The sequence below is a fragment of the Betta splendens genome, chromosome 15 (assembly GCF_900634795.4).
Source record: "Betta splendens chromosome 15, fBetSpl5.4, whole genome shotgun sequence".
Lineage (NCBI taxonomy): Eukaryota > Metazoa > Chordata > Actinopteri > Anabantiformes > Osphronemidae > Betta > Betta splendens.
This window is the reverse complement of record NC_040895.2, coordinates 1,356,964-1,374,836: the sequence shown is the minus strand read 5'-3', so window position 1 is coordinate 1,374,836 and position 17,873 is coordinate 1,356,964. Positions and strand designations below refer to the sequence as shown.

Genomic DNA, 17,873 nt, shown 5'->3' with positions numbered 1-17,873 from the left:
AAGCCTTCTCAAAAATGTGATTGACATTCTTCATATATCCAGATGATATTCCTACTGCATTGTGTCATTGCTTTGTCTTCTCTGTTTGTGTGTCTCTGTAGCTCTTTCGTAACAGGAACGGCATGCTGTGAGAACTTCTCCCCTCTCCGCATCTGGGACGTTGAGCGGTTAGTCTGAACCTGCACTGAATAATAAATAATACAATTAGAACTGAGGGAACCATTACTGTATGTCGCCCAAAAGGAACCATCCAATTCAATAATATATATCTGTGATTGTTAGCTCCAATTATAAAAACCTTGATTTTATCTGACTTTAGGATTTGGTGTGTTTAAACATAGTTCAAGTTTGACTAGTTAATCTATTTCATATGTTCCAAAGACAAATAGAACATTTATAGTGTTTCATGTTAATATTGCCTAGAGGAGACATACTGTATATAGACTGAACAGTATTAAACCATACACAGAACCCGTCTGAAAAACAAAATTGTTTTTTAGGATTTGTCATTAACATGAACAACCTGGAATATGTTCAACAAATTGGATTTAAATTATCCCAGTGCTGTTCTTTTTAATTGTGGTGCTGTGTTCCAGACTGTGTAATAGAATGTTGTGATCTATTACTGCAATGCAGCACTAAGATATAACAGGATGAGGACAGAAACTAGACCATTGTCTGAAGTTCAGAGCAGATCATCAGTGACTTTATCCAGATCTGTTTCTGCTATGATGGATCTAAACCTTCACTGAGGTTCTTCCTGCTCAGGTGGTCACATCATTGTCTGGCTACTGATTGCTTTCTAGCTAATTGTAGAACTAAAAGGTAAGATGGTTGCATAGGTGGAGGATTCAGTAGATGCAAAAGCATGTTCTGGGGCTATTATGCTACATCTGACACAGGGAGTCTTGAGCAATAGAGGTGTTGCATAGTGTCAGACACTTGATCTCAGTCACAGGTCCTGGGTCCCCCAAAATTGAGATATGACATAAAACACAGAAAAAAGCCCCAAAAACTAGAAAAATAAAATATTTTATTATTCAGAAGTGGCCGCAACAACACTGATATAAATCATGTAGAAAAAGCTGAAATGCGTCTCTCCCTTCAGACAGAAATGGCTTGACTGTAATGATTTCCCCCAAAAGCTGAAGTTAAGAATATCATCATTAGAGCCTGCCTAATGTAATGAGCTTTAGTCCAGCAGCTCCTGGCCTTTGACCTATGCATGTGCACCTTAAAACGTTCATTAGCAGCCAGGTTACACATTTACATGGAAGAGTTATTGGCATCCTCTGCCTCTAGTCTAATCTGGGGAAAAGTGAGTTTCCTAATGCACTACGCTGATTAGTCAAAGTCCTCAAACTCCAACTGTAACCTGGTTCCTGAGTGCATGTAAACCCACCAGTCATCTGTTGATGCCATTAGCCCCAAATACACTGTTAATCTGATATTGTAGGAAATTACTTAGCTTCCTGTCTTTTTCTCTAGAAAACATTACACTTTTAAATCCATCTAAAAAGCAAAGACTTCTATATACCACAGAACACTTTGGTCTTCATCATGAAGGGTTCAAAATGAAGGGTCTATGAAGTTCCCTGTTTTTGAAAGGTAAGACTTAAACCTGATACATTCCTAACAAGGCTCTTAACTCTTAGCCTTACCTGGGCCAATTAAAACAGGCCAGCACCACACAACGCAGAGCTAGACACAAAGAGGCACTTCCTGCTTTCCCAGCAGCCGGAAATCTGAGGAGGGGATAAACTGACTGAGCACAGACAACAGCTCAAAGTGATGAGCTACTGACTCTTAAATGAATGCTCATACTCCTGTTATGTTCCGATGCTGTATGTCCATCTCCAGTTGTACTGTGCCAACTTAGATTTTTCTTCTTTGTTCATTTATAATACTGGCCTGTTGTAAGATGTAGTTTCCCTCTGTGGGACTAGTAAAGCTATTCTTATTCTTATTCAGATACTGTAGAGCTGTTTGAAGGAAAGTCATGTATCTATTAGTTGACTATACTAATTAACTAGATAAAGCATTTTCACAATAAAATGCACAGTGAATGCATCCATGCTAAATGTATCCCTGAAAAATTGCTGAAAGTAGGTGAAACATTTAAAACACCTGAAAATAGCTGACGCATGTAAAACATAGATGACTGTATCTGAAGAGAATTAGAAGTTGTTTAAAAAGAGCGGAATATTTGCAGTAGAAGCTGAAGTTGAACTTGAAAAAGATTTGCTGAAATTAAAGAACTACTGAAAATCAAGAAAGTGTGTAAATGTTTGCTTAGTTTGATAGAATATAGCTTAATGTATCAAAACAATATTATAATTAAATAGTTTGGAGTTCAAAAGCTGAAAAAAATGGTTAAAGTTGTGTAAATAATCAATATAGCTGAAATTAGTTGCAGAAGAAGGTTGACGTTTAAGTTGAGAAAACTTGGCGCTTTGGAGGAAACGTGCAGGAAATTGCTGAACACTAAAATAGTTTCATTAATTAGTCATAATTAAACAGAAATACAAATAGTACTATTAAAGCTAAACATTTGGATTGGTGCTTTTATTTTGAAAGGATATCAAGAAAGCCTGTGCCGGTAATTGCTAAACAGTAAATTAGTCCTGTTAACTGGTCTTAACCAGTTAACCAGTAGTGAAAGCAGAAATATTGCTATTTTTAGCTGAAGCTCTGGATTGGGGGTTTTATTTTAAAATGATTTGGAAGGCATATGTGTGCTCAATAGGTAAACTGTAAAATAGTCCACTACTCGTCACAGTTACCCATTCAAAAGCAGAATTTGTGCTATTTAAGCTAAAGATTTGGTTTGGTGCTTTTATTTTGAAAGGATTTGGAAGAACTGTGTGTGCTTAACACCTGAACTTTAAAATAGTCTCATGAACTGGTCACAATTACCAATTCAAAAGCAATAATAGTGCTATTAAAGGTAAAAAATTGGATTGGTGCTTTTATATTCAAAGGATTTGGAGAAGGTGTATAGACAATTGCTATACTGTTAAACAGTCTTCTTAATTAACAATAATTACCCCTTGAGATACATAAAAATGACTAATAAAGCTAGTAAATTGAATTGGTGCTTTTATTTTGAAAGGATATGGGAAAGGCATGTGTAGGTAATTGTTAAATAGAAAAATCGTCTCATTATGTCCTTTATAATAAACATATTCTAGGGCTAAAACTTAATGTTTGTATTGGTACTTTTATTTTGAAGGGATATGAAGGATGTGTGTGCCTCAATAGATAGGCATATTTAAAAAGTCAAATCCAGAAATCTTGCTATAAAAATTATAGCTTTAGATTGGTGCTTTTCTTTTGAAAGGATTTGGAGAAGGTGTGTGGGCAAATGCAAAACTGTCTGACTGTTTTATTCTTATTAATTAGCTGTCATTACCCAGTATAAAAATAATTACTGAAGCTAATAAATTGAATTGGCACTTTTATTTTAAAAGGATATGGAAGAAGTGTGTGGAGGTACTTGCTAAAATGTAAAATAGTATAAATACCTACTCATAATAAACCAGTTGAAAGCAGCAACTTTTAGCTAAAGATGTAGTTTGGTGCTCTTATTTTGAAAGGTTATACAGGAAGCCTGTGCAGGTAATTGCTAAACAGTAAAATAGTCTTATTACTAGCCATAATAAACCAGTTGAACGCATTTTCAGCTAAAGATCTGAATTTGTGCTTTTGTTTTGAAAGGATATGGAGGAAGCATGTGCAGGTAATTGCTAAACTGTAACATAGTCTCATTCACTAGTCACAATTACCCATTCAAAAGCAAAAAAAGAGTTATTAAAGCTAAAAATTTGTATTGGTGCTTTTATTTTCAAAGGATTCAAAGAACGGTGTGATTAATTATTAAACGATCAAACAGATCTAATGAACTAATCAGTAATAGGCTTAGAGCTGCTACACTGAGCATCAGGAGTTTGACCTGTCAGTCAAAGCTGCAGCTGCGCCGTTGTCATAGAAACGAAAGGCGGGAAATCAGGATCACTCTGCTCTGTGAAAGCAGAGTTACACCCCTGGTAAAAAGTCTTGTTATAGCAAAACCATAATAGGTATCAAGAAATTTCTTTACTTTATGAATGCCAAAGCTTTAATGATTAACTGATGTGGGTTTTATGTTTGAAGACTAAACATTGATCACAGTCACAATTTCAAAATGTTGTACTTCTGCGTTTCTCTGGAAAAGTCTCACAGACAAATGATAAAGACAAGAGTCAGTGGGAGGATTTCTGGAACTCTCTACACTTTGAAGCAGCTACAGACTCAAGTGTTGGTTTGAGGGCTTAAGCAGACACATCTATGACTACGATCGAGTGAAAAAATGATATCAATAGCTAAAAAATTGTGGCTGTAGTGACGAGTTAAAGACAGAGATTCTGGCTTAATAAAACATTCCTTCACACTCCAGCTGTGACATCATGCACTCTAGCTCACGCAATACACACTAATGGAAAAGTTTAATCACTGAGAACTGCATGATATTTAAACTGCTATAAATCACAAACTATTAAATATATTTAAAAATTCATCGAAGATTAATAGTTCAAACGGTGCCTGTAGCTTAAAGTATGCTGACGTAGTTAAAGCTGAAAGAAAACAAACCTGGTTTTCCATTCATTTCAGTGGGAAGAAATTGTTAAATAAATCTTAATAACTTGAAAAATATGAAAGATATTAAAAGGTTAAATGGAAGCACCCCTCTCCTTAAAAAGCTGAATATTTTAATATTTGAATGGTTTCAGTAGCTGAAAGTATGCTGAAGTAGTTAAGTGCTGTGTTACCTGTGCAGCATGGACAGGTGCTTGAATGTCTTCATCCTGTCTAACATATTCTCCATGTAGTATTTTGTTTGTTGGGTTTTCAGCCATTTCAAAAGAGTTTGGGCACAACCTATGGTCTCTGCCTCTGAATTAGAGCTAGAGAAGCCTAGTATTGTCCATTTTGGACAGTAAAATACAGATTTTGCACTTTCCCCAAGTGAATTATTCTGTTGCTGGTAACTGCAAGTCTGTGTGAATGTTTTGTTTTCTGGATGTTGATGATTAGGATTCATAAAATGAAAATATTTTTGTAATAACTATTATGGTTTTGTTGGAATAAGCCTACAGTATTTATCAAGGGTGAAAGTCTGCTTTTACAGAGCAGAGTGAGCCTGATTTTCCCGCCTTTCGTGTCCATGGCGACTGTGCAGCTGCAGATTTGACTGACAGGTCAAACTGCTGATGCTCAGTGCACAAAGCAGCCTATTACTGATTATTCAACTACTTTATTGGATTGTGTAGTAATTAAGCACACGCTTCCTTTAAATCCTTTCAAAATAAAAGCACCAAGCCAAATAATTTGCTTTAATAGCAATATTTCTGCTTTTGGCTGGGTAATTATGACTATTTAAAGATAGATTAACAGTTTAGTAATTACCCACACACGCTTCCCCTACGTCCTTTCAAAATAAAAGCACCAATGCAATTTATTAGCTTTAACTGCACCTTTTTTGCCTTTTGATTGATGGGTATTTAGAGTATTAATTGACAGTTATGTTATTACCCCCACACGTTTCCTTTAAATCCTTTCAAAATAAAAGCACCAATACAATTTATTACATTTAATAGCAAGATTTTCAGACATTTTTTGAATAATTACCAATTGATAATGAGACTATTTTACAGTAAATAATCACTCACACTCATGGTGCTTTTATTCTAAAAGGGCTTAATCTAAATCTTAAACTTTAAAAGGGCGATTTTTGCTTTCGACAGATAAATTAGGACTATTTAATGACTATTTTACAGTTTAGTAATCACTCAAACACAACCTCTAAATTCTTTCAAAATAAAAGCACCAATGTAATGTATTATCTTACATGGCAAGATTTTTGTTTCTGACTGGTAAATTTTGACTAGTTAATAAATTATTACACTGTTAAGGAATTAATTACAAATACTTTTTTTCAAATCAAAAAGCTAGTCAGCTTATTTGTTATTGTCAACAATGCAGCTTGGTCAACTTTTTAATCTTTGACATTGGTCACTTTTGGAATTTATTTAATCGCCATCTTTTGTCATCATTTTAATCTTAGTCTTTTCGTTTTCTCGTTTTCATCGTTTTGACGTCAGCAGATCAGCTCTCCCACGTAGTTTCTTGAGAAATTACTTTTCCTAGTTATTATTATTATTATTATTATTATATTTATTCTAAAATTTCTGGATTGTTCCAAAGACCTGAGGGTTCTATACAGGCACAGGTAGGCTCCTGTCTCATGAACTAAGACCATTGAATGATTTGTAAACCAAGAATCTCAGCTCTGAAACAGACAAGCGGAATCAGTGGGATGTGTGGTCTCGTCTGCTCCTTAATCAACATACGTGCAGCCGCATTTTGCTGTAGCTACATTTAGACAATATTTTCCTAGGGAGATCAGGCTTTATTCTGCCAGTAATAAAGAATGCTTTACTTTACCAGTTCTGTTCATTATTTTTATGGACAGAATTTCTAGGCGTAGCCAGGGACCGGAGGGGTCTGGTTTGGGGACCACAGGATAGCATCTCTGCCTTTTGCAGATGATGTTGTCCTGTTGCCTTCATCGGGCCAGGACCTCCAGCGTGCGCTGGGGCAGTTTGCAGCTGAGTGTGAAGCGGCTGGGATGAAAATCAGTTCCTCCAAATCTGAGGCCATGGTTCTCAATCGGAAAAAGGAGGTTTGCTCTCTCCATGTTGGAGGAGAGTTCCGGCCCAAAGTGGAGGAGTTCAAGTATCTTGGGGTCTTGTTCAAGAGTGAGGGAAGGAAGGAGCGTGAGTTTGACAGACGGATCGGTGCGGCGGCTGCAGTAATGCGGTCGGTGTATCGGTCCGTCGTGGTGAAGAGGGAGCTGAGCCAAAAGGCAAAGCTCTCAATTTACCGGTCAATCTACGTTCCTACCCTCACGTATGGTCATGAGCTTTGGGTCATGATCGAAAGGGTGAGGTCACGGATACAAGCGGCTGAAATGAGCTTCCTCTGCAGGGTGGCTGGGCGCTCCCTTAGAGATAAGGTGAGGAGCTCTGTCACCCGAGAGGAGCTCGGAGTAGAGTCACTGCTCCTCCACAATGCAATGTTTACCTGTGAGTCATATCCTGGGGATTTTATGATTCAGTAGTTTAGAGTAACAAAGTAATACAGCCCACATATAATATTTGCAGTTAGCTGTGTATCACTGTCCTGAAGAACATTGTGCAAACTGGTAATATCGTTTAGCTTCTCTCGCTTTTGCTTTTGAACAGCACTGGTCTGTAATTACTTGGAGGTGCAGGCTCAATGTCACTTCTCTTCAGAAGGGGCTCAGCTACTGAAACAGAAAACACCCATCTAAAGCAGTGATGTGCAGTAAGCAATGATAACATAAAATAGAAATCCATATCTAATGATATATATAATATATATATAAATCATATAATAATTTTCTGAATAATTTGCTGAATTTACACATTTCTTGATCTAATACTGTATGTGGAGAAACTTGAGGTGAGCAGTTCGTATACCTTTCATTCAACTTATTTTCCGTTTGGTAAAAATGAAAAAATGGCTAGTTTTTTTGAGCCATTTTGGATTTCACTTGGATTTCATTCCCCTTTAGCAGCGCAATAAACTGACCCTTTGTTGACTGTGGGTCATCGTTTGTCCCTGCCTGTGTTACGATCCACTATCCAAGATGGCGGATCGAGGCTGTAGGAGTTTATTTGGACGGAGTCAGGGCCAGGGAAACCAAAGTACGGAAAGATAGTCTCCTAAACTTAAACTTGAACACAAAACACTCCAGATCAACCAGGAGGACGAAACACTGATAAACAGAATACTGAATAATAAACCTAGATTACCTATTAAGGCCCAATGTAAGCTAAGGCAAGGCTAACACATTGTGCTAGAACATGCCATGAACAACGCGGCTAGAGCATGGCATGCCAATGCACGTCTTACATGCAACGCAACGCTAACATGGCGTTGCATGTAACATGGCTAACATAAGCAACCTGACTCAACAAGAGACAATGGCTATGGCATATGAGGAGGCAAAACATGAACTAAAGACGGGTGCCTTTGCACGTCTTACAGGCAGAGCAACTCGTGGCTGACAGGAGGCAGTGTCTCTTAAAAGTCCATGTCCAGGGTGGGTATCTTGGCTTGAGCGCTGAGGTGACAATGACCCAGCACAGAGTGATGGGCTGGGGAGGTACAGTATATGAAGGGAGCAGAGGGCAGGCACAGGTGTGAGAAATTGAACTGATTGAAGTTCACTGAGGGAGGGAGAGGCACTGGGCATGGTCCAAAGCAGAGGCGTGGCAAGAATTTCCTCTTTGGGGAGAATAAAGTATAATGTAAAATATAAGTATATACTTACATTTACTATATATATATTTACTATATTTATACTAATACTTATATAAATATAAATAGTAGTATAAAGAAAAGAAATTGCTAATGTCAGTGAGCTCGAATCAATTTCAAGACTCATGATTCAATAAAACGTAAAACCAAAAAAACTATTTCATCTTAAAGACAGTGTTTTAAAATTCAATATTTTGATTCTTTGTGAAAGAAACAAATTGTGAGAAAAACTAGCTTTATTTGTTTTTTAATTACCACATTAAAAATGAAATAATGAATAAACTGCTTGTTTTTTCATTTTTCAACTTTTGATTTCAAACGAAAAATCAATTGAAAGAAAGGTACATGGACCGTGAGCCGAGCCCCCAGCCTGATACTCAAACCATCACTAAAGCGCTATGTGGAGCAGACATTTAAACGTTGAGTCAATTATTATTTTCTTGTTTTATTCTTCTTCCTGCACATTTGCACATGTCTATCGTTTAGCATGCGTATGAATAGTAAGGAACACATCAAGGCTGAGACAGGAAGGTTGATGACCTGTGAACGTCACCACATGTCACTGATCTGAAGAGAATAATTTGCAATTATTAGAACCTAGGCACATGTGAACTGTTCCATTCCAATGAAAGGAATGGGATCTAAAAGGCAGGTGGTTTGTCCTACTCCATTAACTACTTTGTCAACCATGGCAAACATCTCACATAAATACAGGGGCCATGGGCTCTGGGAGCTCTGGGGGCTCTGAGTTCTGGGTGCTTTGGGCTCTATGATCTCTGAGGTCTGAGGGTTGTAGGCACTGGTCGATGGGCTTCTTGGCTCTAGGGACTCCTGATTCTGGGGGCTCTGGGTTCTAAGCTCAGCTCTGGGGTCTGAGCCCTGAGGGCTGTGGGCCGTGGGGGCTGTTTTACTAATAAAAAAATTGGAATTTCTTAGTATACTGCCTGAATTCAGAACAGGACCAATTAAAAGAACATATTGTCAAACATTGTTTTGGAAATGTGCTTTGAGCAGTATTTTCGTAGAGATTCAGATCCTCTATTTGTTCATTGGTCATCACGGCTCGTTGTTTTTCTTTATTTCTTAATTTCTTCACGTGACATTGACTTTATTGTGAGCTTTGTAATTTAATTGTGCAACAGGGTCACTGAAAAACATTTTCAGCCAAAAGTAATATCATGTTTCCCTTCAGTCTGTTCTAGAGGATCAGGTCTGATGAAATTATAAGTAATAAGTAAGTGTTGTTTAAAGGACCACATAGTAAATCTAACAAATGAAGTATCTGATTGATTATTGAGATTAAAATCAGCTAAATTAATAATTCCATCATAGTTTTTAGAGCATTTCTGAGGAATCTGGAAGGAAATGCACCACGTGTTGGCTAGTGGTATGGAGGTCACGCAAGGTAAGTAGGCTGATATGTGGTGGGATGATGAATGATGTTAGAAATCGCACGTGTAGTAGTGAGTAGTAGTAGGTGCGGAGGCTCAGCAGCCTGGGTACAATAACGGGGAGTTGAGGCACTTAGGCTGTGGTAGAAGTCACCTGGGCGGGAGATCGCCTTTATTCAGCTACTTTGGCAGGGTAGACCTCTCCAACACCTGGAATAGACACTTTACATCTGAGTTAAGTGATGTGAAAATAGTATGAAGTTGCTAACAAAGCTTTACTTCCAGACAACCTCACCTGGTGAAAAACCTCAGTTTAATGCTTGTGTACCTGCAGATTCTCATTCTTCCTGGGGTGAATAGAGGCTAATAGATTAAAGGCAGGTCTTTATTAAATTGTGCTCTTAGTGCTTTCTTGATCTGCTCATCTCTAGATAATTTCCAGTGTGACTCTTTGTTTATACTATAACCGTCTTTTAGCTAGAAACCTGCTAAAGGGTGGGTGTTTGGGTACTGGCCCTAAAGCGCAGGCTTCTTTTGAGCTTGCTTTTAATTTAATTTACCTTTTTTTTCTCCACTGTTTCACTTTTTCTTTTTTTTCATTTCATGGACACAAAGGGTCTTATGATCAGCCATATAGACCAGATCCCACACAAGTAGCGCCATCGGAGCAGCACCCCAACTTTTCACACCGTCTTCGCTCATGGTTAAACACAGAAGAGGGTAAAAAGCATCAAAGACCATCTCTCCCTGCTCCCAAGATTCCCCTCTGTTTCCTCAGAAAAGAGACCTCCTCCTTTTACAATCAAATGGCCAGGCGCAGATTCCTGACATTCCTGACAATGAAAGGAGACGGGTTAAATGTCTGCGACGGCTCGGACCTTGTGTTACAAATTGCAGCCATATTGTCTTTGCAGTGCACGCGTGTATGTGACATTTTGAAGGTGCTCAGTGTTCCCTCCTCTCACTGTGCCTACCAGGAAGGCTCACATTCCTGTTGAGCGGGCTCAAAGGTGCAGGCTAAATTGGGTGGATGTGCAACAGGTTGCGTGGCTCCCTCTGTTTGTTTTAGCCAGTAAAAACCTCAGCAGGGCAGCTATTCTCAACCTGTGTGATGGCTTTTGACGAGAGGCTGTTTCTCAATTTGTCCCCAGGCTCCTGTTTAGTGCTTGGACTTGAGAGCCTCCTAGCACTTGAGATGCACACGCACACACGCACACTGCTTTCTCTTGGCTGTCCACTCACTGAAGGATAATGCCCTTAACTTCGTCTTCTTCTGTTTTTTTCTGTGTGTGTGTGTGTGTGTGTGTGTGTGTGTGTGTGTGTGTGTGTGTGTGTGTGTGTGTGTGTGTGTGTGTGTGTGTGTGTGTGTGTGTGTGTGTGTGTGTGTGTGTGTGTGTGTGTGGCCCCTAAAACCAAACTGACTCCTGCAGTGAGACCAGACAGGCTTAAATCGGAACTTAGACCCTCTGTGTCACACAGCCAGTGCCCCCTTCACAACAATAACTAAGTCAGTGCCCCCTAAGGCCACCAGTCTACCCATCTCACAAAGTAGCTCCAACTGCTCCGTTCTTTAGCATCAAACTTATTCTCTGAAAGAGCAGCATTCTGACAGTTTCAGGCCTAAAGACCTAGGGTCATTGGCGTCCGGATGAAAACTTAGACGCTGTTTGGGTATTTTAATAACTCAAGGTAACAAATGCTTTTCATTTAGTAGTTTATTCATTTAGTTTATTCAGTTTTTTCATTTAGTACAGCAGTGCATGGCCTTTGCAGCTTCATTCTGCTAGTGAACAGTGAACCTACCTCCTGAACAGCCACAGTGTAGGAGGTGCAGGGGCCTCCTTAAAAGATTGTGTGATTGAGAATTAACGCGCTCCGCAGTTCCTGTGCGTTTTCAGACATCACTTACTCACGGTGGCTGTATAAGCGATGTCAAAGTGCGAATCCAACACGTTCACAGTTCATCAGGTGTTTACTTGGTGACTTAGTGAAAGACCTGGAACTAAGGAATGGAACAAACTACGGGATACACATGTGACACAGGCTGAGCTGTGGGCACGTACCTGTATGCTGTCATGGCTGTTCTGACGCTTTCTCCCCAGGTGTTTCACATGGGAAACTGACACAGATACAGTCGCTTTGACAGATTATATGCTATTGGCTCTATCCTCTAATGATATTTGGCTCATTAAAGCCTGGAGGTACCAATTTGAGATGCCCTGCTGTTTGCCCCATGTACAGTAGCAACTCATTGGATGGTTATATTGCTGGCTTTAAGGTTCCTCCACAGATGTCAGGTCCTTTTTATGAAAGCCCAAACAGCCTTTGAGTGTTTGGAATGTTCCTAAACTTGTTTGATTCGAACAGCCTTAAATCATGATCATCTTGCCTTAAGCATTTCGGAGGCTGGGGTTATGAATGGAATAGTGCTGTGATGGAGACATCATTATTTAGTTATGAATGAACAGGCTTGTATCCCTCTGACTTGAATGAGTTTCTGTTTGGATGGCATGTGCTAAGCTGCTTGGTTTTAATAGTAAAAGGAAAATAAGGGGTCACTGGCCCACACAGATAAAAACTCACCACATCACAGACTCCCTATTGGTTCAGGCTTAGTCATGAGTCTTTGGCAATGAGCAGGCTCTCACCCAATAAGAGATCCTGTGGGGAAGGCCCTGGTCCAATAAGAAGACACCCTGGGGTAAGGCTGGGGGATTACCAGCCTGAGCCTAGACACTGAGCTCCAGGGCAGAAAAGGGGGGCACAAGCCGAGGTACGGGACTGCTCGTTGCCAGGGCAAGCAGCCTCCTTTAAATGGTTGCTACGGAGCAGGTATCAAACGTGCAGGACTCACACACAGTCACAGTCATGGAGGGAATTAAATAGCAACAAAGAGACAGTTATTTTGCAATAATGCCCCCTGCTGACCCAAGTTATTCTTCAATAATCAAGAGGCAAAGAGCAAGTGGGACTGAGCTGTGATCAGAGCATGGAACTAGAGTCACACACACAATCAACCTGTATATGCTAATGTATGAAATTACACGATGCTGCAACTACAACATGATGATAGTAGTGATAATAACATGACACATTTAGCCATTGGAGGCGACTGTGCTTGGTCAGATTGTGTGCAGCCTTTACATCAAAGATTTCCTAATTCAGTTAAAGTCAAGCCTTACTTTGTTGATCTGCTGTGTTCCTGACAGGAAAGGTTCTTGCAGGAGTTGTAGGTCAGACCAAAGAGGGGGCTGCACAGAGTCTTGTTGGGCCACGTGACAGATAATAAAACACCTGGGTTTTTTTCTATTCTACATTAAAATAAACAATTGGCAACATGTTCTTAGTAAGTTTTTTGGTCAAATACATATCAATAGATCACACAGAACCTGATTAAATAATGACATCAATTGGTTTAAATAATTACATTAGAATAAATAAAAGAAGCCAAATTGACAAAAAGTGCACTTCAAATGACTTTTTTCTTGCATGCCAGTGGTCACATGATGAGTGCTTCTCTTTTCCAGCTTGCAATGTGTGTGCAGTCTGGGCTCCGAGTTCCGTCGTGGGGCTGGTGTGCTGGACATGGTGTTTGAGTCTCCCTTCCAGCTGCTCACCTGTGGGTATGACACCTTTATTCGACTGTGGGACCTGCGACTCAACCCTCGGTATGTTCAGTCCAGCTTCAGGGCTTTAGTCGCTGCTCTTTAACCAACTAATAGATATAAATAGCTTAATCAACCACTGTGTTGTCTGTAAATACTGGATACATTTACATCAGTTTACAATAATAGCACAATAACCCCACTTACAAAACTCTGCTTCTGGTTTGAATAATGTGTTTTGTGCCAGATAGCTTCTACCTGTAGGTATAAGAAGCCTTTTACAAGGCAAGGAGCAGGCAGGTCTCTCTGGTCCGTATTAATGCAGCACACTCACTGGGTTTAAAGCAGCAGGGGCTGTGATTGTGCAGCATTTATTTCTGACAGCAGGGGTCAGAGGGTTTCAGTCCGTATTTCAGGAGAATCAGTCGACTAAGAAAAATCAGATGTGATTCGTAGATCGCTGTGGGAATTGGTTGGGGTAAAGGCTGGCAGACAGGGGTGCCTTTTTAGACGTCAATAATTCATGTGATCAAATCTAACTGGTCTGGAAAGGCAACCAGGGCCATGCAGGAGGTTTGGGTTGTCTGGAGTGGAACTATGAAAGACAAAGGCAAATGCTGAGTTTATATGCCCCTTGGTGCATTATCAGTCTCTTCAGTCTCTCATCATCTGTTCTATTACTACAACTAAGCTTCCAGTCACTTGACTTGTTAATACTATTTAGCATGTTAAATTCTTCTACACCAGGCCTGGGTGTCAAGATATCGGGTCTAATTTAATCTAAAGCTCCAACTAACTGTAATATCTGTGTAGTGTTGTGGGGTATTTCGTGACAATCTGTCCAACAGCTGGAGCATTGACCTGTGAAGCAGAATGTTAGTGGCCCGCTCCCTGTCTCTGGCACCAGGTGTATTTTTGAGCAAGACCCTCCACACCAGGCTGTTAATGCATGTGTGTGTGTGTGTGTGTGAGAGAGCACCGTCAGACATCTCTGTCTTCTCCTGGTGTCCCCCCATCACTTATTGATGCTGCTGTAATGGAGGATCGATGTCTATTGAAAAAAACAAGCTGTCCCTCCTTCCCTCTGTCCTGCTTTTCTTCCCTCTGTTCCTTTCTTCTTTTCCTGCCATCATTTACTTCAAGGTTTATTGATGTTTCTGTGTCCAGCCTAATTTTTTTTCTCTTGATCATTCCTTTTCACCTCACAATGTGTGTAAATGTGTGCAGAAAGTGTGTGCTGGAGTGGGAGGAGCCTCATGACAGTGCTCTGTACTGCATGCAGACAGACGGGAGTCACATGATAGCCAGCGGCTCTTCGTACTATGGAGTCGTACGACTGTGGGACAAGCGGCAGACCGAATGCCTTCAGGTACCCTGTACATCATTACTATCAGGATTTCCAAAATTCAAATTTGTCCTGCTATAAGCTGTGACATCATCATTTCAGATACTGTCAGTGGCAGGAAGCAACTGTTTAGCGTTATGAGCAAGGCAATAGGATGTGCCCTTCAAAGGAAGAAGCGGAAAGACATTGTAGAATCAGACAGCGTGACATGGTAGTGTCCAGATCACGGATGCCGTTTTTACATCTGCTGTGATGTGCTTTTGTCTGGCGTGTAGTTCTTCCAGCTGAGCTCAGACCTGGTGAGCAGCCCGGTGTACTGCTTAAGGTTCAACTGCTCTCACTTGTATGCAGCCCTGGCCACCAGTCTGCATGCTCTGGACTTCAGACAGTCCCCCAACCACGTCAGATGACACACAGAGCTTACACACAGCTTTACTGGTCTGTTCAGTAGAGGAAATATGTATATTTTCACAATAAATGATTGAAAAGAAAGTCCGGACTCGTGTGTTGTAGCCTCTTCCTAACACATATTGCATATAAAATACACCTTATATATACTATATATCACTAAACTTACTGTATGAATTGAAATCACAATGTCCTACATAAAGCATTTCCATAGGAAAATGCACAGTTAATGCTATCATGCTAAATGTATTGCTAAAGAATTGCTCACAATAGCTCAAATACCTCTTTAGTAGCTTAAAGCATAGTTGAAAGTAGCTGAAGCATATAAGCATAGATAAATGTATCTGAAGAAAAATATTTAGTTGAAGCACTTGAATTTCAAATTGGGGAAACTTGAAAAAGATTTTTATTGTGAAAGGATTCAAAGGAAGTGTGTGTGGTTTGCTAAATTGCTAAACAGCAAAATAGTCTCTTTAACTGATTAACCAGTCAAGGAGGAGCGCTATTAATATTAAAGCTAAAGATTTGTATTCGTGCTTTTATTTTGAAAGGATTTGAAGGACTTTTGTAGATAATTACTAAGGTGTAAAGTAGTAGTATAAAGTATTAAGTAGTCATATTTAACCAATCAAAACCAGAAATCTTGCTATAAAAGTTAATTTTAGATTGGCGCTTTTATTTTGAAATGATTTAGAGAAGGTGTGTGGACTATTGCTAAAATGTAAAATAGTCTTATTAAAATGTAGTCATAACAAATTTAGAGGTTAATAAATTGAATTGGAGCTTTTACTTTGAAATAATTTAGAGGAAGCATGTGTGATCGTCATCACATCATAATTAACCAGTCAGAGGCAGAAATGGTGCTATTGAAGCTAAAGATTTAGATTGGTGCTCTGTTTTGAAAGGAATTTGAAGCAGTGTGTATACAAAATTGCTAAACTGTAAAATACGGCTCATTAAGTAATCATAAGTAACCAGTCAAAACCAGGAAAAGGGCTTTTTGTTTTTTTATTTATTTTGAAAGGATATGGAAGAAGCATATGTAGGTAATTGCTAAACAGTAAAATACTCTTAATAACTACCTATAAGAAAACCAGTTGAAAGCAGAAATATTGCTATTTTTAGCTAAAGAAATGAAATGGTGTTTTTATTTTGAAAGGATATGAATGAATCATGTGCAGGTAATTGCTAAGCAGTATAATAGTCTTAATAACTAGTCACAATGAACCAGTTGAAAGCAGATATATTGCTATTTTGAGCTGGATTTGTACTTTTATTCAGAAAGGATTTGGAGGAGCTGTGTGTGCTTAATAGCTGGTCTCATTGACTAGTCACAATTACCCATTCAAAAGAAAAAAATAGTGCTATTAAAGCTAAAGATTTTAATAACCATAGAGCTGCATCAGGAACTTGACTTGTCAGTCAAAGCTGCAGCTGCATGAAAGGCGGGAAAATCAGGTTAATTCTGCTCTGTAATAGCAGAGTTGTACCCCTGCTAATCAGGCTTATTACAGCAAAACCAATAATAGCTATCACAAAAATAATTTTATGAATGCCAAGGCTTCAGTGAGCAACTGGTGTAAGTTTTATGTTTGAAGACAAAAAATTGTGGCAACAATTGCAATTTCAAAATGTCGTACTTCTGTTTTTCTCTGACAATGTCTCGCAGCCAAATGCATTAGAGTGAATGGGAGGATTTCTGGAACTTCTCTGGAACTTTTTTGGAACTGGAACCTTGTGGCAGATGCAGACTAAAGTGTAGGTCTGAGGGCTTAACCAGACCAATCATTAGAAAGACAAGTATGACTACGACTAAATGAAAGAAATGTTCATAAAGCGAAAACTGTGGCTGTAGTGACGAGTTGTTTCCATTCATTTTAATGGGAAAAATATAAAAAAAAAAGCTTAATAATATAAAAAATATGAAAGATATTTGTAAGAAAAATAAAAGCACACTTCTTCTTAACAAGCTGATTATTTTGATAGTTGAATAATGTCTGTAGCTGAAAGTATGCGGGACTAGTTAAGTGCAGAAAAGTGTACGGAAGAACGATAATAAAAATGTATTATACTAGATAAGGCATTTCCAGTGGAAAATGTACAGTGAATGCTTCCATGCTGAATGTATTAATGAGGAATTAATACTAAAAGTTGCTGAAACATTTAAAACATAGCTGAAAGTAGCTGAAGCATTTAAAGCATAGATGAAATTACCTGAAGAGAATTTGGAGTTATATAAAGTTGAATATTTGCAGAAGAAGCTGAACCAGTTGAATTTGAAATTGAGGAAAATTGAGCAGATTTGCTGAAATTAAAGAACTGCTGAAAATGAAGTAAACATGTAACAGTTTGCTTAATTTGATGAAATATAGCTAAATGTATCAAAACCACTAAATATTGTAATTCAATATTTTTTAATTCAAGAGCTGAAAAAAGATAATTAACTTTTTAAAAGCAGAAAGTGCTATTTTGGCCAAAAAAGATGGATTTGTGCTTTTATTTTAAAAGGTTTTTGAGGACGTGCGTCCTAAATTGCTCAAGTGGAAAAAAGCCTCATTAAGTAGTCATAATTAACCTGTGAAAAGCAGAAAAAGTGCCAATTAGGCTAAAGATTTGGATTGGTGCTTATATTTTGAAAGGATTTGGATTGTGTGTGTATGTGTGTTGGTAATTACTAAACTATAAAATAGTCTCATTAAGTGATCATATAGTATTTAACCAGTCAAAACAAAATCTTTC

At 38.8% G+C, this 17,873-nt stretch overlaps 1 protein-coding gene across 3 annotated transcripts in view; it reads left to right on the top strand.

The window, feature by feature from the left end:
- fbxw4 (F-box and WD repeat domain containing 4) overlaps positions 1-15,218 on the top strand; it is a 41,240-nt gene extending 26,022 nt beyond the window's left edge. The window contains exons 6-9 of one of the 3 annotated variants that reach the window (XM_029127219.3): positions 102-167; positions 13,304-13,444; positions 14,609-14,750; positions 14,829-15,218. In XM_029127219.3, coding sequence (XP_028983052.1) covers positions 102-167; positions 13,304-13,444; positions 14,609-14,750; positions 14,829-14,867 — 388 coding nt within the window. In that variant the 3' untranslated portion in view covers positions 14,868-15,218. The remainder of the gene's footprint in view (positions 1-101; positions 168-13,303; positions 13,445-14,608; positions 14,751-14,828) is intronic. The other 2 variants (XM_029127217.3, XM_029127218.3) reach the window with 2 other exon arrangements.
- The last annotated feature ends 2,655 nt before the right edge of the window (positions 15,219-17,873 follow it).